Raw genomic sequence first — 21,267 nt, 5'->3', positions numbered from 1 at the left:
CCTGCTGGAAGGGAAGGGGGTATCTGGTGGCCTGTTGCCCAGCGTGGGGAATGTGGCTGGAGGAGGCAGAAGTTGGAGACTGGGCCTGTGCTGTATTGACAAGGGACAAAACCAGAGTTCTTGGGGTTTTTTTAAAGGATAATCTTCACTGGTTGTTGAAATGTTGTGGTTTCATTTGCCTTATCTCTGATCTTTTCTAAGATGCCTTTGACAATCTGTGCTGATATAAGTGTCCCAGAGTTTGTCTATAGGGGTTAACACAACCCGTTGATTTAAAAAGGCTAAGTTTTTAAAAGACAAGCTTCTATATTTTGGTGGTGGAAGTTGTAAAACCTTTGGTAAATCTTAATCAGCTTTGCTGATTGAGAGGGTCGGTGCTCAGTAGAGCTTGGGAGGTAATAGTTTGGTTTTTTGCTCTTATGTGACCTGCCTGCAGTCGTCTGGTCTGTTTTTCACCCATGCAGCTGTTATGCTACTTTCCTACTTCACAGCTGTATGTTGAAAACAAATACAAACTTGGGAAGCTCGCAAACGGTCCTCTGATCAACTGTTACAAAAAAAAGCTTTAGCATGTTTTATGTTCCCTTGTGCAGGTTTACATCGAGGACTCCCTTGGGGAGCGCATCTGGGTGGACAGCCCTCACTGCAAGACATTTGTGGATAACATCCAAACAGCTTTTAACACAAAGATGCCTCCTAAGAGCATGCTCTTGCATGGGGAAGTTGGACGTAGCGGAGGGGACCTTAGCGCTGGTAAGACGGTGTTTGGGAAGTGGGAACAAAGGGGTAGGGGAAAGGATGGAGCCTGGTGAGCTCCAGTAATAAGAGCTCCAGTCAATAAGACTGGTGAGAATAGTTTGTTGCTGGATGGAGTCACATAGGCCATATTTTGAGCTCCAGGCATTGCTTTTTCTCCCTTTGGGGCTCTTTCGTTTCTAGGGGATGTTTGAGGGCAGGCAGTCAAAAAGGCTTGGAAAATGTGCCTGTATCTGATACAGTGTGAGGAAGCAACTAGTTCTGGCATCCTTCAGTGCTGCTGAAGGGGGTCTTGAAGGAAGCTGAGCACATAAGAGCGTGAGTGAGTGATCTCTAGAAAGAAGAGTTGTCTCACGAAGCATGTTGTGTGCTGGTCTCTCTTAGGGAGCAGCCCACACCCTTCTATGACAGAGGAGGAAGACAGCCAGAGTGAGCTCCTGATTGCAGAGGAGAAAATGAGCCCAGAGCAGGAGGGCCAGCTCATGCCCAGGTACAGTTCCTCTTCTCCTGACACAGCCGTGTGGCAGATCTGTCTGTGCTCACCCACTCTTGCAGTGCTGCAGCAGGGAGCTCCCTCTCTGTACTAGCAATCCTGGGGCACTTGCTAGAGGATGTTGAGCACCAGATACAAGTGGTTCCAGAAGAAAAGAGTAGATTTTGTTTGTTTGTAATGCATACCATGAACAAGAAAGGATGCTGATCTCTGAACACAGCAAAGTGTGACCAAGCTGGCTTGTGTTCAAGTGAGTAAAATGCAGTTTGTGTGGCCCAGGTATGACGACCTTGTAGAGAGTGTAGAGGAATATGTCCTAGACATGCTGCGGGACCAACTCAACCGGCGCCAGCCAATGGACAATGTGTCCAGAAACCTCCTTCGACTGCTGACGGCAACGTGTGGCTACAAAGAGGTGCGGCAGATGGCTGTGCAGAGGCTGGAGATGTGGCTGCAGAATCCAAAGGTAAGGATAGAAGCTGTTGAAGCACAACTTTTCTGGACCTGGTCTGGAATCCAGCCAGGAGGGCTGCATACTGTTTGCCAGTTATGTTTCTGATCTGTGGTGGCAGGTGGCTGTAGCCTTTCTGTTCTTCCTCCGCAGTTGACCAAGCCAGCTCAGGACTTGCTGATGTCAGTCTGTATGAACTGCAACACCCACAGCTCAGAGGACATGGAAGTTATCTCCAACCTGATCAAAATTCGTCTCAAGCCAAAAGTCCTTCTCAACCACTACATGCTGTGTGTCAGGTGAGTGACCGAGTCTGTGATGGGAAGAGAAAGCTCCCTGGAAGATGTGCCCAGGGCCTTGGTGTCTCTGCACAGTGGTTTTAAATACTGTGGGGTGTTCTGTGTAACATTAAATGAATTTGATTGGCCTGGCAATGAATGCATTGATATTGACGGACGTAAGTGCTGCTCCATCGTCTTCACTCTGTGTGTTAAATACTTCAAAGAGAAATCAAAACAGTAGCTCTAGCTGCAATGAAACCTCTCGTCTTTCCTTGCAGAGAGCTGCTGAATGCACACAGGGATAACCTGGGCACCACGATTAAGTTTGTGATTTTCAATGAGCTATCAAATGCAAGAAATCCCAACAACATGCAGATCCTGTATACTGTGCTTCAGCATAGCTCAGAGCAAGCTCCGAAGGTAGGTGTAGTGTCTTGTGTGACTGACGGTGATCCCAGACCTCTGCCTGAGAGATTTATTTGACTTGAGGCTCAGATGAAATGTTTCCACAGGCAACTGTGTTATCTGTATGATACTGTTTTGAAATTATAGTATTGCACTTGTTGGGAATAAATGTGCACGGTTATTTTCTAACTCCCACATTCTGAGTGATCAACGTTGTGGTAATGAAGTTTCATGAGAGAAATGTTATTATAGCTCCCCGGGGGTCTGAGGGGCATGCATAGCACCAGCATTGTTTCCTTGTGTGTTTTCGTTTTGTGGGTGCAGATACATTACAATGCACTGAAAGTTTTCTCTTTCTGTATGTTTTCTCTCTCAGTACCTAGCAATGGTGTTCCAGGATCTTTTGACTACTAAGGATGATTACCTGCGGGCTTCACGGGCTCTGCTGCGAGAGATCATAAAACAGACAAAACATGAGATCAACTTCCAGGCCTTCTGTCTGGGTCTTATGCAGGAACGGAAGGAGGCCCAGTATGCAGAAATGGAATTCAAGGTACCACTTTCTTTGACCCTTGTGCTGCTGGATGGTGTACCGGGCTTTTCTATATCTATTTTTCTGGCCGTTCTTTCTTTTGCTCTTTGTTATCTGAGTGAGTCAGTATTTGTGTATAGCATTTTATAGCAATACTCCCACATCCCGTTTCCAAACATCCATGATTGTCATTTTTGATGATGAAACACTTTTCTAGAAGGCAGCTTTGGGTTTTACTGATTGAAGTCACCTGGATTATATTTTTTTTTTTAAGGAGCGGTTTGTCATCCACATAACTGATCTGCTCGCTGTCTCCATGATGCTTGGTATCACAGCCCAGGTGAAGGAGGCTGGAATTGCTTGGGACAAAGGAGAGAAAAAGAGTAAGCAGAACAACCTAGGTTCCCTCTGAAGATGAGTGGCTTGGTAGATATCTTCTGGCAGTGGTGGGGTTGCAGCAAGAGTTAGGAAGGGGTGTAAGCCTCCATTCTGAACAGAGGCATGGGGGTACTTGCTATCGTCCTGAGGCTGACAGAGTTGGCAGATGTGGCATTTGTGCTGTCAGTGCTGGGATGCTTAAGGTTGTCCAGTATACCTCTCGACAGTTTACTGTTGATGCTTTGGAGCCTTGGTTACTATCTGCTCTTGAAACATCTACCATCTCCTGCTTGGCTCCTGATGGGGCTCTGATATGTGCGCAGTTTGTAACCTTACTGTTTTACAGACCTGGAAGTGCTACGCTCTTTCCAGAACCAAATTGCTGCTATCCAACGAGATGCTGTCTGGTGGCTTCACACGGTCGTTCCATCTATCAGCAAGCTGGCTCCGAAGGATTATGTGCACTGGTAAGAGAGTCAGCTTGATAATCTGCTGTGTGTAACCAGTCACTTTCCCAACAGCGTATGACATACTATGAAAACCCTGCATATGCCAGGGCTTTTTCTCTCGACTTATCAGACAGGGAAGAGAAACAGTGTTTTAGTAGGGTTCAGGCTGGGACTGTCTCCCTCTCAGGAATTCCTGGAGAGGCATCCTCTTACCAGAAATACATGATAATGGAAAATATTTCTGATTTGTATTATTTGGGTCCACCCAGTAGGGAATTTCCAGTTACCTGACCAAGCACGATCCCTGTGGACCCCTGTTGTTCTTTTGTCTGACATAGTTTTTCAGGCTGTACAGTTGGGGGCTGCATAGATAGTACTGTCTGCTTACGGTTTTATCGTGGGATCTGGCTCAAGGCATTACTGAAGCAGGTCAAGCCAGAATTAATCGATTCACTGTAACAGCATTCACTGGAAGTGTAAACACCCAATGCCCATACTGTATAGTCCTCCCTGTTGTGATTTGAGTTGTTACTTTCTCTAGAGTAGCTTATCTAGGGGGGCTCCTTCATGTGTAGGATGGGAAGCATTGGCAGGAGTTTGGGGAGACTGAACTGTTGAACATGTTCTTGAGCCTCACGCAGATGGTGTTTACTGTCCTTTTCGTTTCTACAGCCTCCACAAGGTGCTCTTCACAGAACAGCCAGAAACCTACTACAAATGGGACAACTGGCCCCCTGAGAGTGACCGCAAGTGAGTGTGTGCCCCACGCAGAGCTGGGTACAGGCGAGAGCTGCTGTAGCTGGTGGCAAAGGAACTGGTGTTTTCTGGTGTTCCTCATACAGCTCTGTGTTGGAAAGGCTTTGAACTGTGCTTGGATTTTCTTCATCTGTTACGTTGCCTTAAAATTGAGGGATGTTGCTCCATTCTCCATCTGTTCCTCTTCCTCCTTCATTCTCGTTCCCTGTGCCAAGGTGTTCTGTGTCTTGATTCTCTAATTGTAAGAAGGGCAGCCCTGCACTGTATGGTTTATACTGGGGTAACCTTAGGGAGCTCAGACTCCAGCAGGCTGAAGTGTAGAGGTACAAGGCAACGTGAGCAATATTCCATGAAACAATTTATGTCAGATAGTTGCATTTGGAGATGGAGACCAGGGAAGGAGTTGTAAACCGAGCTGTGATTTATCTTCTGCTCAGATGAGCTCTAGGGTCTGTGGAGAGTTTCAGGAGCCCTTACGCTGCTGTCGAAAGAAGTGTGATTTATGTCTCATGTCTCATGCAGCTTCTTCCTTCGCCTCTGCTCCGAGGTGCCCATCCTTGAAGACACACTGATGCGGATCCTTGTGATCGGTTTGTCGCGGGACCTTCCTCTTGGCCCTGCGGATGCCATGGAGCTTGCTGACCACTTGGTGAAGCGGGCCGCAGCTGTGCAAGCGGATGGTAAGACTGCACAAAGCTCCAGCCAGCAAGTGGTTACTTCTGTCTGCGTGTCCTCCTGTTGCCACCCAGGGCTGAGGTGCCTCCTACCACGTACCAAAAAGCCTTTGCATCAGTTAAAGCACGTTTTAGTTGTGATGGCTAAGCATTTGGCTCAAAGCCAGATACATATTGTGTTGCTTTCTCACTAGGGAAGCTTCTTATTTTCTCCTGCTCTTTCTCCCTGTTACTAATTTTGTATCAGGGAGTGTTTGGGAAATTACTGGTTGTGTTGAGGACGAAGGACTGCGGATAACCATGCAAAGTTTTGAGTTAGCATTTTTAAATTCAATTTAGTCCTTTATACATACTGTAAGATGAATAGAAATTTTTAGGCCATGCAAAAATGAAAGGGTTGGAAGTTAAAGTAATTAACCTATGTATTGTGTGCTCCTCCCAATTTCATTATTCAAGCACTGTTACAGAATAGCAGTTACAAAAGCAGACTTAACTCTTAGCCCTTTTATGAATTCACTCAGCATTTGTCCGAATTCCTGCATCCTTGGAGAGCGTGTCCATTCAGTTGAGCTATCTGTGTTTGTGTCAGAGTTGAGGGGGTTGTCGGAGTTTGATTCTAAAGCATCTTACCTGCTCTTAGTGCTGACTTGTTAATAGCGAAGTCTAGTCCAGGTCTGATTAGTGCAAGTGGAGTGAGCTAGACTTCGCTGTTGAATATCTTGTGAAAATGTGTCCAGCCTCTCAGTATGGCATTTTAAATGCTGCGCCATTTCAAATACTGGAAGACTCAGAGTTAAGTTAGAGCAAGTCTGAAAACTTGCAACAAAGTTAAAATGCATTTTTAGTTCCTCTGAGCCCCAGAAGTTCTGAGCAAATTCACTGCTTACCTGAAGGATTGTATCGGAGTTCTGAAAAAGATACAGGTATCATATTGGATGCATTTGGGGAACAAAAAATGCCCTTAAGAATTTAAACCAAATTGCAGCTGAAAAGCTCGATATCCTTATATATTGACTTGTAGCTTTTTTAAGTGTTGCTACTTTTTAAGTGGTGTTGTTTTTTGTTCTTGTAATATCATGAGAACAAACCCACAATAACATAGTTGCTTGAAGTAAAATTTTTGTTATGCCGTGATGCTTTTCTTGAAGGACTTTTGGCCAGGTAGACAGGTCAATAACTTGCTTAGTCTTTTCTTCTCCTTCTCCAGATGTCGAGGTCCTGAGGGTAGAAAGAATCCAGCTGATCGATGCGGTCTTGAATCTGTGCACTTATCACCATCCAGAGAATATCCAGCTACCCCCAGGGTAAGGCTTATCACATAGACAATCTTGTGATCTAGTTCATTTTCACCTTGTGACGAACAGTGCTAGCTCACAGATTTTAAGATGCTTTTCCTTATTACAATTTGTAATAACAAAATCATGAGGAAACCTTTTCAATGTCACATTCGGGTGGGAATTTATCTAGGGCAGTTAAGGCTTTGGTCATGGAATGGACTTCGCCCTGCAAGCACTCTGACCTTTCTGCTCTAGAAATTTTCAGCTGAACCCTGCTGAACTGGTGTGGCTGAATCTAAACAGTGCATGATTAAGGAGAAAAGCAGCCTTGAGATGGCCTTAAGTAAACAAAACCAACCACTTACATCTGGTGATGGCTTTTGTAGGTACCAGCCTCCAAATCTAGCTATTTCTACCCTCTACTGGAAAGCCTGGCCTCTCCTGCTTGTAGTTGCTGCGTTCAATCCCGAAAACATTGGTGAGTGTGGACATATCTTGGGATATTAATTCTGCTGTGAGAGTTGGTCAGGGTGCTGTCTGCTGAAGCCTGGTTTTCTGTGTTCAAGGCATGTGCAGGGTTGATGAGATAACTGCAGTTATTAACTGTATATTTCCCATGTGTGCAAAAATACACCATGGGGGTGTCTGGACCAGCATGTGGCTGGAATCACGTTGTTTGTGTTCTAAGTGTCGTGAGCTGTTCCAAATGAGTTTGTTGTGTGTCTCCCCAATCTAGAGTGTGTTAGAACGTATGTAAAGACCCTCACTTTTTTTCCTGTATCCCTGATTGTCCTTCTCTGCTGCAGGTCTGACTGCATGGGAGGAGTACCCTTCTCTAAAGATGCTCATGGAAATGGTCATGACCAAGTTAGTATGCTTAAATCCCTACATAAATCAAATAGGCCACCAAAACCACACATTTCTGAGTGAAGTTTGTGCCAACTGGTTCCTTCCTTTCCAGTGGGACTGGTGTAAAGTAAGCTGGCTGGCAGCAGCACTGCGGTTTGGGTGGGAAAGGTGCCTTCCCCCAACAGAAATATTACAAGTAAGGGAATAAAGCTGAGGAAAAGGGAGGGATGACACTGACATGCCTTGCTGAAAAGGTCTCAGTCTCCTTGGCTCTGATGAGAAGCTGCTTTGTTTTTTTTATGTTGCCTAGTGGAGCTCAGGTCCTGGGGACTTTCTGTCTGTAGTTCATGAGTTTTGAATAGGCCGACATAACCATTTTCTTTTTTAACTTATTTTAACAGTAATTATTCCTATCCTCAATGTACCTTGACGGATGAGGAGACACGCACAGAGATGATCAATCGTGAACTTCAGATCTCCCAAAGAGAAAAACAGGAGATTCTTGCATTTGAGGGTCATCTGGCTGCCGCATCCACAAAACAAACCATTACAGAGAGCAGCAGCCTCTTGCTGTCCCAGCTGACAAGTCTGGACCCTCAGTAAGTAGCCGCCTGCGGTCTGCTGCCATAATGAAATCCCAGTTAATGCTAGTCAGGACACCCTACTGCTCATAGGGTGGTTGAAGTGGGCAAGAAGAGCCCTGAGACTGGGTAGCCCGTGGGATACGTGTCACATTTGGTCCTTGTCATTTGGTTGCCACCTCCCTGTGGCCCTCATGCACTACTGAACTGATGGATCCTCATCAACACCAGAGCGAAAGTGTGTCTGCCTGTGGATAACTTCTTGTTTCTCTGGCAGGGGCCCCCCGCGCAGACCTCCGCCACATGTCCTGGAGCAGGTGAAAAGCCTGAACCAGTCGCTTCGCTTGGGCCACCTCCTGTGTCGCAGTCGTCATCCTGACTTTCTTCTCAACATCATTCAAAGACAGGTGGGCTCCCTCGATGGCTTGGCTGTGTCAGGATCTGATCCCTCATCTCTGAAACTTGAGCAGAGTGAGGGGCAAAAGGAAGCTAAGTGAGATGTAGGGGAAGGGGGTTTACTGCTCAGGAATTAAACGATCAGTGTGCTGCATCTATGTTCTGCTCATCTTGCGTTGTCATTCTCCTGCTTTCTAGGCCTCATCGCAGTCAATGCCATGGCTGGCAGATCTGGTTCAGTCTAGCGAGGGCTCCTTGGACGTCCTACCTGTGCAGTGCCTTTGTGAGTTCCTGCTTCATGATGCTGCTGATGAGTCGACCTCAGGTGAAGAAGAGGAGGAGGGTGAGAGTAAGGAGCAGCGTGCCAAGAAACGCCAGGTGAGTAGTGTCCTGGGGATTGGTTCTGTTACCTACTTTCTGTGCATCCCAGATTTGATGTCATTGAAAAGGCCAAGTTCTTGCTCCACAGAGACAACAGAAACAAAGGCAGTTGCTTGGACGGTTGCAAGACTTGCTGTTGGGTCCCAAAGCAGATGAACAGACAACTTGTGAGGTGCTTGACTATTTCCTACGACGCCTGAGTTCCTCCCAGGTGGCCTCACGGGTCTTGGCAATGAAGGTGAGCAAAATGAAAATCTTCTTGTTTAGGGTTTGTCAGAACCTGGGGGCAGAGCTCTGGATTCTCCCGAGTTCAGAGCCAGCGCAGTGAAATTATTTCGTGTCATCCTTCTTCAGTAACTTGTCTCAATCTCCAAACCCCATCAAATGCACTTCTGCTCCCTGCTGCTCAGAAGCCTTCTTTGTTCAACAGCCAAGTAGTACTTTTCTTAAGACAGAACTGGATTTTGCTGTTTCCTGTGAAGTTCAGGTGTAGACTCAGCAGATCATGTGCTACATGGAGTAATTGGCAGCGGCCGTTGTCTGTGGGGAATGTAAATGAGTGAGTGCCTGGTGCTCTAGAGCACAGTCAAGGCAAGTGGAATTGCAGAGACCTCAAAAAGATTATGCTTACAGAAGACTGAAACTTCACGTAGGGTAGCTGTCAAGAAAATGCATTCTATGAGATATGAAACCTGTTGTGTGCTGCATTTGGATCGTTCCGTGATGTTTGAAGCTTGTTTTTATGATATTCACTACTATGAAACTAGTGGTCCAGCTGAGGCTTCAAATGTGACAGCTGTGTCTGTGTGACTTCTGCAGGGCCTGTCCTTGGTGTTGTCAGAAGGGGGACTGCGTGATGGAGAGGAGAAAGATCACCCCATGGAAGAGGACTCTGGCGATTCTGAACTGCTGCAGGGATATCAGTGGCTGCTGAGAGACCTCCCAAGGCTGCCACTCTTTGACAGCGTTAGAGCAACAACAGCTCTTGCCTTGCAACAGGTTGGTGTTAGTAGCTGGAAGGGATAAGTGACCTACTCAAATCTGAGCAAACTGCGTGTGGGTGCAATTATCAACACGTCTATATGCTTGCAGAAGAATTTTTCTTATGCTGGTGCTTGTCTTCATTAAATCCTGATTTCTAATGAGAGGAATTCTTGTTCTAGGCCATCCACATGGAGACAGATCCCCAGACCATCAGTGCTTACCTGGTGTACCTCTCCCAGCACGCCCCAGTGGAGGAGCAGGGACAGCACAATGACCTTGCTCTGGTGAGAGGCCAGGTTGCTGGGGCAGAGGGATTGCGCGGGGAAGACCTGGCACGTCTCAGGACAGTGGCAGGAATGTGATTTGCTGTACTAGCATGATGAGGTTCTTGTGAGCACATGAATCTGATAACTGCCCGTTTGTGTTTCTGCGGACGTGTTGCACGGCATCCTGTGTCTTTGGTTTCGTATCATGAAATGATACCAGAGCAATAACCTCCAGTCCAACAGCCCATCTCAGATGGTATGGGCAATGGAAAATTAGATAGTGATTTGAAGGAAATCCCACCACCTGGTAGTGTTTTGCAAGTAAGCTGGTGCTAAATGTGTGGTCACATGTATCTGGGAAGAGAATGGGAAGTCAGGAACCTTACTGGTCGGATATGCACTCTCCTATAACCAAAATTGGATTGCTACGTTTTTTTAAAGGCTTGCTGATTTTTATTTTTTTTTTATTTTATGTTTGGCTTTTATACAATGGTGTTTTTTTCATTGTTCTATCTCTGGGTGCTTTTTTTCTCATTGCTTTTAAGTCCATTGAACTGCATCCTTCATAACAGTCTTTTAGAGATTGATGCAGGGATCTAGAGGCTCCTGTGTTTTTTCTGCCTGCATAGATCTGCTTAGATACGTGGAGAACGTGAAATGATAAGAGTCAGTAGATCTGTTTACTCAAAGAGGTGCAGATTTTTACTAGGTAAGCGCTCACTTTGTAATGGGATGCATCAGAACGCAGATGTGCTACAAGTGTGGACACAGTAAGGTAGCACACGTTGCGTGCAAAGCACTGGCGTATTCCCTGTCATGAAAACTCATGGTTTTACTCTTGACTCTACATGTTCATCTCCGGAGTGGGGATGATGGAAACTGGAGAATGTGATGCAATGAAGCAGGAGGACCTGGCTATGTTGTTCAATAAAGACTTTTTTCCCCTTGCAGGATGTAGCCCGACTCATTGTGGAACGCTCTACCATCATGTCTCACCTCTTCTCCAAGCTCTCGTACTGTGCTGAGTCGGATGCAGTGCTTGTTGCTCTTCTCTCCATCTTTTCTCGCTACATCAAACGCATGCGCCAGAGTAAGGAGGGCGAGGAGGTGTACAGCTGGGTGAGTGCCTGCCTGCCTTTCTTAAGCAAGTAGAAGAAACAGGACAAGTTAACAAAAGAGAAGCCCATTGTGGGTTACTGAGTATGTAGAAACCACGTCTGGTTCAAGAATTTTTTAACTTTTCCTTGAGTATCTTTTGTGGCCACTGTTGGAGATACTGGGCTAGGTTGAACTTTGGTCTGACCAAATTTGTCCATTCTTGTGTTCTTCTTTCATCTGCATCTCACAGATCTCATTCTCCTTTCTCTTCCCGACATTGTTCATCCTTGGGTTTTTCTGCCTTTTTCCAGTCAGAGTCCCAGGATCAGGTGTTCCTTCGCTGGACTAGTGGGGAAACAGCCACTATGCACATCCTTGTGGTTCATGCCATGGTTATTCTCCTGACACTGGGGCCACCTCAAGGTTGGTGAAGTGTGCTCAGATTTATTCAAGGGGTCATGGGCAATACAGAGAGCCTTTCCTATATATGCCATCTCCTGACAGGTCAGGCTGGTGTTAATCTTTCTACTCACAGGCTTGTCCCTTGCAATATTTGTTTGTAGCTGTAAGATCTGTCAGAATATTGCTGCACAGAGTGAAGGATTTGCAGGCTTATTTTTTCTTTCTGCAGACAGCAGGAAATATTAGAATGATGGTGTGTCCCTCCCTGCTAAACAAGAAGGATTCAGAGACTTTGTAGTGTGAGAACTGGGTACTCAGATATGTAGTTCACGCTTCCACTTGGTAGTGTTTATTCCCAAGTTGTCTCTAACCTTTTAAACAATAAAGTGTTTTGGTGTATTGGTTTGTGTAGAGAAGGGTAAGGTGTTCTAGGTGCTTATGAACATAGGAGATAATTTTGTATTCACTCTTAAGCAGGGGATGGTGATTTTTACACCTTACTGGATATATGGTTCCCGGAGAAAAAGCCCCTTCCTACTGCTTTTCTGGTTGACACCTCAGAGGAGGCTCTGCTGCTCCCTGACTGGCTAAAGCTGCGTATGATCCGCTCTGAGGTCCCGCGTCTTGTGGATGCAGGTGAGCCTGTGGGATGTTTGTTGGTGTTTCAGACCCTCTTGAAGGGAAAGGGAGCGGCTTTCCCCGCTCAAATCCTCTGTGTTCCCAGCCATCCTGCTTGTCTGCCTTTGGGTGGGGCTATTGGTCACTGCAGACCCCACAGCTGGGCAGGGAGCTTGGATTTAGAAAGCATTGTGTCTCTGGATTTTTGTGACAGTCGCAATCTAAACATACAATAGATAAGGGCTGTCAAACAGACGTACAGAATATGAGCTAGTTCCGGGCAGGGAATGTTATGGGATGTCCCAGGGTGATTCCCTGCTCAGCCGTGATGTGTAGTTCATGTAACAAGGGTTTGAGAACGGATACAACCTCTCCAAACATCTGGCCCCACAGGTTAATCCCCACAGCTTCAAGAGCAGAACTCGGTGAAAGCTGAGACTGAAGAGGTGGTCAGTGCCTTTGGTAGAACATTTGGAAGGCACTTCCTCCCACTCTGATCCAAGTGCTGAATCTTGCTGGCTTTTATATGCAGTCACTATTACTTTTGAAGTAGGGGAACAAGTCTGTATGGATATTGTGCTTTCTGTGGATTTTAAAGGAAATGGGGAATTCTGAATTGGAGTCCCATCTTTGTTACAATTCAGACTGAACTAAGCTGTGCAGTCACCAGACAGCAGGCACAGCACTGGATCCATAGGGCATGGTGGGCTTGCAATGTGGAGAGCCGTGCCTGAAGGATGTAGGCTATACGTATAGTTATTTTTGTCCTTGCGCAGCTCATCGGTGCTCTCTTTCTTCTTGGTATTCAGAGCTTTCATTCCTTCCTTACTAATTAAATGACAGCTCTCTATAGCCAGTGATTGAATTATTCAATAATTCCTGCCTGCAGCCATCAACAGATAGGGTGGAAGTTATTTTTTAATACGAATGATTGGGTTCCTGAGGTTTTGATCAAATTAAACAGAAGATCAAATTAACCAGTGAGTGAATTAACTGGAAGATGCAATAAGAAGGCAATGATTTGCACAGCAAAGAAAACATAGTAGGCAGCTGTCAGACTGTTGGCTTTAGGCTCTCTGCATTAAAGTGTCGCTGTTGGTCCAGCCAACAGCACAAAGATCAGGTAATAAAGATGACCCTCTGCGAGCAGAGGTCTGAGGACTCAGTGTTATGTATTCCAGCCCTGCAGGACCTGGAGCCGCAGCAGCTGCTTCTCTTTGTTCAGTCCTTTGGAATCCCAGTCTCCAGCATGAGCAAACTTCTGCAGTACCTGGATCAGGCAGTATCTCATGACCCGCAGACGCTGGAGCAGAACATCATGGACAAGAGTAAGAGCTTCATATGAGGCTGACTAGGCATTTTACTTGTTCTTGAACAGTTTTCACGAGTCAAATCAAAAAACTCTGTGTGCACTCTGCTTTGGCAGCCTGTTATCACTGTAGATACTTCCCTAGAGCTTGTCTGGATGGCCCTTGGCTGTATTTCCTAAAGTAGAAAAGGGTTTTCTGGATTGGATTGTACAGAGTCTAAAAAGTAATTTGGAGGCTAACTTGTAAAAAACCAAGGCTTAAAAGCATCGTGTTTACGAAGTCCATGGGAACAGCAAATTCCTTTCACTGTGGGAGCTGTACAAACAGCAACCAATTCTGTCCTGCTTTACTAAGGAGGATGAGGTGATAATTTGTTCATATCTTGTCCTTTTTCAGACTACATGGCTCATCTTGTGGAAGTTCAACATGAGAGAGGAGCAACAGGAGGCCAGACTTTCCACTCCCTGCTCACTGCCTCCTTACCAGCCCGCCGAGGTACTGCCCGCGATAGCCTAGACTTCCGAATATCGAAGTCATCTTCCAAACTTCCTTCCTCTGTTGCTGTTGAGAGGGATGTGAGAAGCTGTCTTCAAAAGGGATTGCGTTGCAATATATCAGCAAGCTACAGTTAGACGCCCATCCTTGCTAGAGTTTTTTTTGCTTCTGGCAAAAGGAGAAATTCCAATATTTTTGGAGTTGACTACAATGAGTTGTTCTGAGCGATACAGAAAAGTAGCTCTTGCTTGGCCTCCAGAGAAAAGCGAATGAATTCCTTGGCAGTTAGAGACTGTAATGTTGAAGGTGATCCAGTGTTAGGGCTCCAGATGCTAGCTACCATAACAACATTTTTCTTTCTTTTCTTTTATTCCTCTTGCAGACAGCGCTGAAACTGCAAGGTCAAAATCTAGTCCTGAGAACTCACAAGGCCAGAGCCGGATCCGTGCCTTAAGCCAGGTCCGGGTACTGGGCCCAGATGATGATCTAGCAGGCATCTTTTTGCAGGTACTGGTATAACCTCTAGCTGATCAGCTACTTCCTTGCAGCAGCTTTTAAAAATCCATTTCCCATATACCTGTATCTTCTGACCCCTTCCTCCTGCAGGGTTTGTTGGCAGTAAGTATGACAGCCCTGCATGCAATGAGGCTGGGCAATTACAGCCTGGTAGAATTGATACTAGAAGGATTTTTTTTTCTTGTAGTTTGAACACGATGTGGCTTTTGATCACGCCTAATACTGTCAGTGCCTACTAGGATGTTACTGTCTCTGCACCTTGTTTGTTCTGTGTATAGTGCCTTTCCTCTCAGCAGTGGATGGAGGATTTGTGAAATGCTCACAGGGCCTTGGCAGCAAAGCTGTGTGCAAACAGCATTTGTACTCTGGCTTGTCTGCTTGTAGAGCTTCCTTCTCTCCGTTGACTCCAGAAGGAGCCTACAGGGAATTAATTGGCCAAGCTGGTTGCCTGTATTTGTGTAGTATGGTGATTCTCCCACAGTGTCAGTGTTGATAGTCATGTTGGGGTTGCATAGATGCTGCGGCTGTTCCCGTACCAGGCACTAAAATATTGAGAGAGCTGTATCAGAGGGTTCCAGTTAGCCCACAGTCAGTATAATTGTACAAGTTAAATCAGTCCTCTGCCTCAGGATATTTACAGTATAGCAAGTCCTTTCATTTGCTCTCATAAACTTATTCCCTTCTGTATCCTACCAGCTTTTCCCACTAAATCCAGACCCGCGGTGGCAGAATTCAAACCTGCGCCCGCTCGCCCTGGCGTTACAGCAGGCCCTGGGGCAGGAACTGGCTCGCATCCGCCAAGGGAACACACAGGTGACTGGGATCACGGCACGACTTCTTCAGGCAGTAGCTGCACTGATGAACTCGCCGCACAGCGGTGCGTTGGTGATGGCAATGCATCGCAACCACTTCATCTCCTGCCCGCTGATGCGCCAGTTGTACCAGTATCAGGTGAGCAGTGTAGGACGAGAATTTTTGTAGCATTTAACAAAGAGGGGTGGGGAGGAAACAGAAAATCTGCAGTGTTGTGTGTAGACCTTCTGTCTGGGTAATTCTGGAAATACAGCTTGGGGAGCATGATGCAGAGGGACTCAAGTTGCCTGGCCGTAGGCATCTGGATGCAGGCTGGCTACATTAGCCTAGCACTGCTGGGAACTGGGCCTTACCTGCAGGGTTGAGTGTATCCTGCCTAGTCTGGGGACTGTGCAGCACTGTGGATTTGTGGCTCTGGGTCTCTGTTGGTTTTGGGATCTCTAGTCTGTGGTGTTTTATAGCATGGACATGTCTTGCAAGCCAGGGCATTTGCAGACAGCTTGAGAGCTGAAGTCTGTAATTCCTTAAAGAAATCTTTAGAGCAGGCTGTGCATTATTCAATGAAACATCTCGTTCCTTTCAGCACAACGAAAGGAGGTGCAAAGTTGCCCATAGTTATGCTGGGAGAGGTATTGTGTGTGAGTCTTCTGCCTTGTTTTTGTACACTAGAAGCTGCTGCCTTGATTTGAGTGAGCTATGGTCCAACAGAGTAGGTGTGCTCTGTGTATTCTTGGCGGTGTCTGTGCCCTATCTGTATCTCTCCTGCGATCTTTGTTGTGTTGCAGTCTGTATAAGCAAGTGTCTTCTGCTTCACTCCACAGCGCTGCATGCCACAAGACACTGCTTTCTCCTCGCTCTTCTTCAAAGTCCTCATGCAGATGCTGCAGTGGTTGGAGAACCCTGCAGTGGAAGATGGTCCTCTGCGTGCTCAGCTGAAGGCCTTTGCTGTGCAGTACTCCTCGAGGCACAGGATCAGTGACGGTACTGGCATTTTGCAGCTTGTGGGACAAGAAAGGCATGAAAACAAAACCGCACCCAGAGCAGAAAGTAGGGTGGGCTGCCTTTTGGAGGTATGCTTAGGAGTAGCAAAGAGAAGTTTTGTACTGTGCTATATAAACTCCATGAGGATGCAGACAAGTGATTTAGCTCTGAGGGTTTGCAATAGACACCTGAAAGCATCTCACCAAGCACGGCAGATCTTTCAGGGAAAAAATCCTGGTTTAGGCCAGGAATTCTGTGCTAGCTGTAGTCCTGACAGATGAGCATCCAAGAACGCCTCTAGAACAAGGTCACATCATGACTTGTAGAGTTGTTTATCATCTGCCATCTGTTGGGAGGAGGCATCTATAACCAGGAGGAGCTTAGGCATGGGAATGGGTTTGTGGTTATAGAGTTTTCTCTTAGCCACATGTTCCTGTAACATGCAGAGGAGCTGTCAAGGGTTTTAGTGTTAGTAAAATGGCAGTAGAGTGTAGTGTGTTTGTACGTATGAGTATTTGTGTGCTGGAGCCACATGCGGCATCTATAAAAGGGGGCTGGCTTGGCCCCGGGATGCCAATGCTGTGATTTCTTTGCAGTTCGAGGTGGCTTCTTGCACCTCACTGAAGCTCTGACTTTCCGTCGTGACCCTGACTTGATCAGCTCCACGGTACGTGCCATCATTGCAACCCTGAAATCAGGAGAGAAGTGTAATGTGGAGCCAGAGCTCATCAGCAAAGGTATGGTTGTCCTTCTGCTCTCCTTCCTGTTGCAGCAGCAGGTTGAACTTCCAGCCCAGCAAGGGAGAGCCTACTGTGCAGGCTGTGGGACGCTGCCTTCTGCCTGGATCAGAAAATGTGAACTGATCTAAACTTGTTGCTATCTTGTATCACCTCCTTCCCCTGCACTGGTATGTGGGTTTATAAACTGGGATCTGGGGCTGGCATTAAGTCTGTCGGCAAACTGATGGTTTCCACTAACCAAACAAGAAACAGAAGCCTACTATCCCACATAAAAATGGCTCTTGGGAATGCTGGACTGATTGCCTTCATGATACTGTTATAAGGTTCCATAGCTTTCACCACATCCTGAAGTTAACCAGTGACATCGTTCTCCCTCTGCTTAGTCCTTCAAGGTCTGATTGAAACTCACTCTCCATACTTGGAGGAACTCCTGACTGTCCTCTTCTCGGCTACTGTTGAGGCGGCTGGCAGGTTTCCTGCCATGAAACCAATTGCTGTGGTGAGCTCTTTGTTGCTCCAGGACAAAGAAGAAACACCAGTGAAGAAGGAGCTGGACAGTTGCAGGTGAGCCTAGGCAATGATGGGATTTCACTGGTAGGTCTGGGTTCGTGACAGCACCACTGATACTGGCTTTCTTTTCTCCTCAGTACGGAAGCTCCTTGGCTAGGGCCCTCCTCTGGCCTTCTTAACGACTGGCTGGAGATGCTGGACCCAGAGGTGATCAGCAGCTGCCCTGATCTGCAGCAGAAGCTACTCTTCTCCTGGAGCAAAGTAAGACTTGTGGGGTAGAAGGACTACTGTGCTGAAACTACCTTTCTGGGGTACTGACCTGCACCTGGAAACAGGGCAAGGGGTAGTTTTATGTTTTGACACGTGTTGCTAATACCAGTTCCAAAGCAGTACAGGCTGACTGGGTGCGGGGGGGATTCCGGTGCATCCTTCTCAGGGCAAGGCTTATGTTTCATGTTATCCTTATATTTCCTCAGCTGCTTCTTTTCAGAACTTCAAAGTGCATTACAGACACAACACAGTCCCGTAGCAGCCCAGCCAGCTGTGTTTTCATTGGTGTTTTTGCAGGCAGATAAACAGCTTGCCCAGAAGTGCTATGCCAAAGCTAAGACTAAAACTGAATTTCACGGCTGATGCCATGTTCTGTTAGAAAGTACTGCAATTCAAATCCTAAATCCGCATGTTGTCTTCTGTGCTGTCTGTCTGCCTGGATCGTCATCCTTCTGTAATACACAGTTTTTCCTACATCCACCTCGCAGCAAGGATCTGTTTATTACATCTCTTCCTTGTTTGGTCCTTTCAGGCAGGGTCCCAGGTGCCCTCCTTCCGCCCGTATCTCTTGGCTCTTCTCACCCACCAGTCCAGCTGGACCACGCTGCACCAGTGCATCAGGCTTCTGCTTTGCAGAAACCGGGAGCAAAGGTGAGTCTTGTTTTTTGGGCCTAGCAAGGAGTTTTGAGTTGGGCGACTCGTTGTGTCTGAGAGAGAACAAACAGAAGCTGAGAACAAGAGCTGCCACGTTCCACAGTGCGTCTGCCAGGAGATGTAACTCAGCCAAAAACAGGCTCTGTGAGAGGGATGCTGATTTCAGTCATGCTGATTTGTGTACCTTGATATAAATATTACCTGCTGTTTGATGGAAGCAGCACATAAAGATTTGGCTGTGTTCTAAACAGGAAGTGCGAATCGCTGGGTAATCCATCTAGCATTGCCCTTGTTGATAGTCTTTATGAACATGGGGTTTGAAAGATGGCTTGGATAGCAAACTGACGACGGCAGGCTCTGTACCTGGGCTGGCTCTGCTGGATCTTTTGGTTGTACTAAACTGCATTATCAGTCGTCTTCTAACCCCCTTCCTGGCATCAGGCTCCCAGTCCTGGTCTCTGGAGCAGCCCTAGCTCTCAGCTTCTGTACCTTGCTCTCAAATACTGAAGTGCTGCTGTAGTAGTGTCTTGCTTAAACTTGTCACGCTCGTGGACCAGGCAATGCTAACACCTAACAGTAGTAATTCAGGACATTACTAAACTAGCAATATTTCTAAAGCTAGCAGTATTTCAGTTTGCTTATTATTTTATTATTTATCTCCTGCTCACTAGCAACTTCATTAATTTCTGCAATCCAAGATAACAGCCAAGATAGGATGTTCTGGACTCTGGGACAGTAAGGTCACTGGTCTGATTGTACCGATTGTTTGTGTTGATGACCGACTTCTGGCCTTGTGGTGCAGGACTCCATGGAGCCACCATGTTCTTGCTGAATGCCATTTGTTCAGCTCCGTACCCTGTGCTGTGCTTATTGCAACAAATATTTAGTCATAATCTGGGAACAGAACCAAGCCCCTTCTTGGGACTTAATGGATCCTATTTTTACATTTGCAGATGTTTCTTTCTTCACAGTACTCACGACGTTTAGAGACGCTACCATGTGTTCGTGTGCTGCCTGGGGGCTGTGTTGACTCTAATTGCAGATCTGTCTTCTTTTGTCTTCTTGCAGGTTTGACCCAACGGCATCCTTGGATTTCTTATGGGCCTGTATTCACATTCCTCGGATCTGGCAGGGAAGGGACCAAAGAACACCTCAGGTAGCGGTTCAGTTCTTCCAAGATTCCTCTCTGGATGGAGCAAGAGGCTTTCACAATGCCTGATTTTTTTTTCCACAGCCCAAGAGGTGGCTGGAGTGATGCAGGTGCAGCATGCCAAGCTTGCTGCCTGTACCTCAGCTGATTACTGAGCTGCTCTGCTGTGTTACATATTACAGTGGCAATTTTGAGTCCAAAAAGCTGATATGAACACACATAAGTTTGCCCACTTGGCATTTCCTCTGCAGCTCCTGCAGCAGTTGCCACAATATCCGTTAAAGATCTACGCACAAGGCTCCAGTGGTGAGCAAGCTAAAACCCCATGTGGGTTAATTCCCATTTTACCAAGAAAAGAGGGTTGCATCTCTTGTCCACAGAGGAATTTCTTTGGTTTGGCGACTGAAGTATATAAGGTTTCTGACCCATCACGCATGCTGAGATGGAAGTTAATGAGTTCAGAAGTAGATGAGGGGTGAGGAGGTTTCATTTGGGGCTGTGGTGCATGCTTTCAGAGCTCTACATACGTGGCAGCTCTTAAGAGTTCTAAGAGGTGGTTTCATTCCAGTTGGGGAAGGTGTGACTAGAAGGAACTAAGTATCTAGGGATTCAGTTAAGATTCATTTTGGGTGATCTCTTGCATTACAGAAGCGCCGTGAGGAGTTTGTGCTCCACCTAAAGGCATCAGAATTGATCAGCATGGTGGAGCTCATCCTGGCTGAAGCAGAAACCAGATACCAGAACACAGAAGAGGCTTCCTGCACGCTCATCCAGTCTCGACTGCCTTTGTTGCTCAGTTGTTCTCATGGGGACCTTGAGAGCATCAAAAAAGTAACGGAGTATCTGACCAGCTGCATCCAGCAGTGGGGAAGCAGGTGGGGTTGCAGATGGGGAGCGCTGCCTACTCTAATTGTAGTTACTTGTCATTTTAAGTGGTACTTGGACCAGGAAGGTGATTTTTAAAGTTACAATTCAAGGCCCTTTTGCTTTTAGGACTTCAGGACAAAATGCTTGCCATGTTTCTTGTTGGTTTGTGGTTGGGTTTTTTTACGTCAGTGGTTATTTTTAATTAGTTTCTAACATGGGATTTCTTGCCTACTCATCCCTTGAATCACTGCTCATACTGCATCCTGCTTCAGACTGTTATGATTGCTCTCAAAGCTGAATGGAGACTAGATTGTTTCCTAAGGCTGGCTAGTCTGAATAGATGTGCTTCCGACTACTCTTCCAATTGGGATAGGGGTGCCCGTGAGTACCATGTGCAAAACCTCTTCCCCAGAGACATAAGCAGAGATTTCTTGTCCTGTGCCACTTCGTAACTGCAGTTTTCTAACTCCAAATGGCCTAATGATGGATCTCCATAGACTGCGCATGGACCTCTGTAGACTGTGAATGATTTGAATAGTCTGAAAAAAGAAAGATAGTTTCAATAGTCTGGAAGACTGAAAAAGCACTGATTCAGATTAGCAGCGGCTGCTCTTTTACATGGTCTGTTTGCTATTTGCAGAAAATCTTTTACTAATCTGATGGATCTGGGATGTTTGCTGGTTGAACAAACGTAGTAACCAGAGGCTGACCTCTCCCTTTTTCCTTCAGCTCTGTGGGAAAATGCTGCCAGGACCTTCTTCTTCAGATATACCTGCAACTACCCGAGCTCCTTGTGCCTATGCCTGAGATGCTCCTCACCAGTGAAGGAGCCAGAGACAGCAGCACTTGCAAGGTAAAGTTTAAAGGCATAGGAAAACCTCTTTCCAGTTGTGTACCCAGAGTGGATACTACCTTGAAGCCCAGTCTAAAAAAG

At 46.4% G+C, this 21,267-nt stretch overlaps 1 protein-coding gene across 2 annotated transcripts in view; it reads left to right on the top strand.

Moving 5' to 3' along the window:
• INTS1 (integrator complex subunit 1) overlaps positions 1-21,267 on the top strand; it is a 28,712-nt gene that overhangs the window by 1,782 nt on the left and 5,663 nt on the right. The window contains exons 5-38 of one of the 2 annotated variants that reach the window (XM_074596819.1): positions 594-753; positions 1,141-1,246; positions 1,529-1,715; positions 1,854-1,999; positions 2,260-2,401; positions 2,763-2,939; positions 3,193-3,301; positions 3,643-3,763; positions 4,418-4,495; positions 5,024-5,181; positions 6,383-6,479; positions 6,839-6,930; positions 7,259-7,319; positions 7,703-7,900; positions 8,160-8,289; positions 8,477-8,656; positions 8,748-8,897; positions 9,479-9,658; positions 9,823-9,927; positions 10,861-11,028; positions 11,319-11,430; positions 11,887-12,045; positions 13,209-13,355; positions 13,734-13,832; positions 14,215-14,339; positions 15,045-15,299; positions 15,983-16,142; positions 16,739-16,879; positions 17,266-17,446; positions 17,530-17,653; positions 18,195-18,313; positions 19,385-19,472; positions 20,115-20,341; positions 21,063-21,186. In XM_074596819.1, the coding sequence (XP_074452920.1) occupies positions 594-753; positions 1,141-1,246; positions 1,529-1,715; positions 1,854-1,999; positions 2,260-2,401; positions 2,763-2,939; positions 3,193-3,301; positions 3,643-3,763; positions 4,418-4,495; positions 5,024-5,181; positions 6,383-6,479; positions 6,839-6,930; positions 7,259-7,319; positions 7,703-7,900; positions 8,160-8,289; positions 8,477-8,656; positions 8,748-8,897; positions 9,479-9,658; positions 9,823-9,927; positions 10,861-11,028; positions 11,319-11,430; positions 11,887-12,045; positions 13,209-13,355; positions 13,734-13,832; positions 14,215-14,339; positions 15,045-15,299; positions 15,983-16,142; positions 16,739-16,879; positions 17,266-17,446; positions 17,530-17,653; positions 18,195-18,313; positions 19,385-19,472; positions 20,115-20,341; positions 21,063-21,186 (4,806 nt within the window). Of the gene's footprint in view, positions 1-593; positions 754-1,140; positions 1,247-1,528; positions 1,716-1,853; positions 2,000-2,259; positions 2,402-2,762; positions 2,940-3,192; positions 3,302-3,642; positions 3,764-4,417; positions 4,496-5,023; positions 5,182-6,382; positions 6,480-6,838; positions 6,931-7,258; positions 7,320-7,702; positions 7,901-8,159; positions 8,290-8,476; positions 8,657-8,747; positions 8,898-9,478; positions 9,659-9,822; positions 9,928-10,860; positions 11,029-11,318; positions 11,431-11,883; positions 12,046-13,208; positions 13,356-13,733; positions 13,833-14,214; positions 14,340-15,044; positions 15,300-15,982; positions 16,143-16,738; positions 16,880-17,265; positions 17,447-17,529; positions 17,654-18,194; positions 18,314-19,384; positions 19,473-20,114; positions 20,342-21,062; positions 21,187-21,267 lie in introns of both variants that reach the window. The other variant, XM_074596818.1, reaches the window with a different exon arrangement.

Source organism: Larus michahellis, chromosome 8, assembly GCF_964199755.1.
Source record: "Larus michahellis chromosome 8, bLarMic1.1, whole genome shotgun sequence".
NCBI classification, from domain to species: Eukaryota; Metazoa; Chordata; class Aves; order Charadriiformes; family Laridae; genus Larus; species Larus michahellis.
The sequence above is the reverse complement of the archived record's forward strand: the minus strand, read 5'-3'. Positions and strand labels throughout refer to the sequence as shown.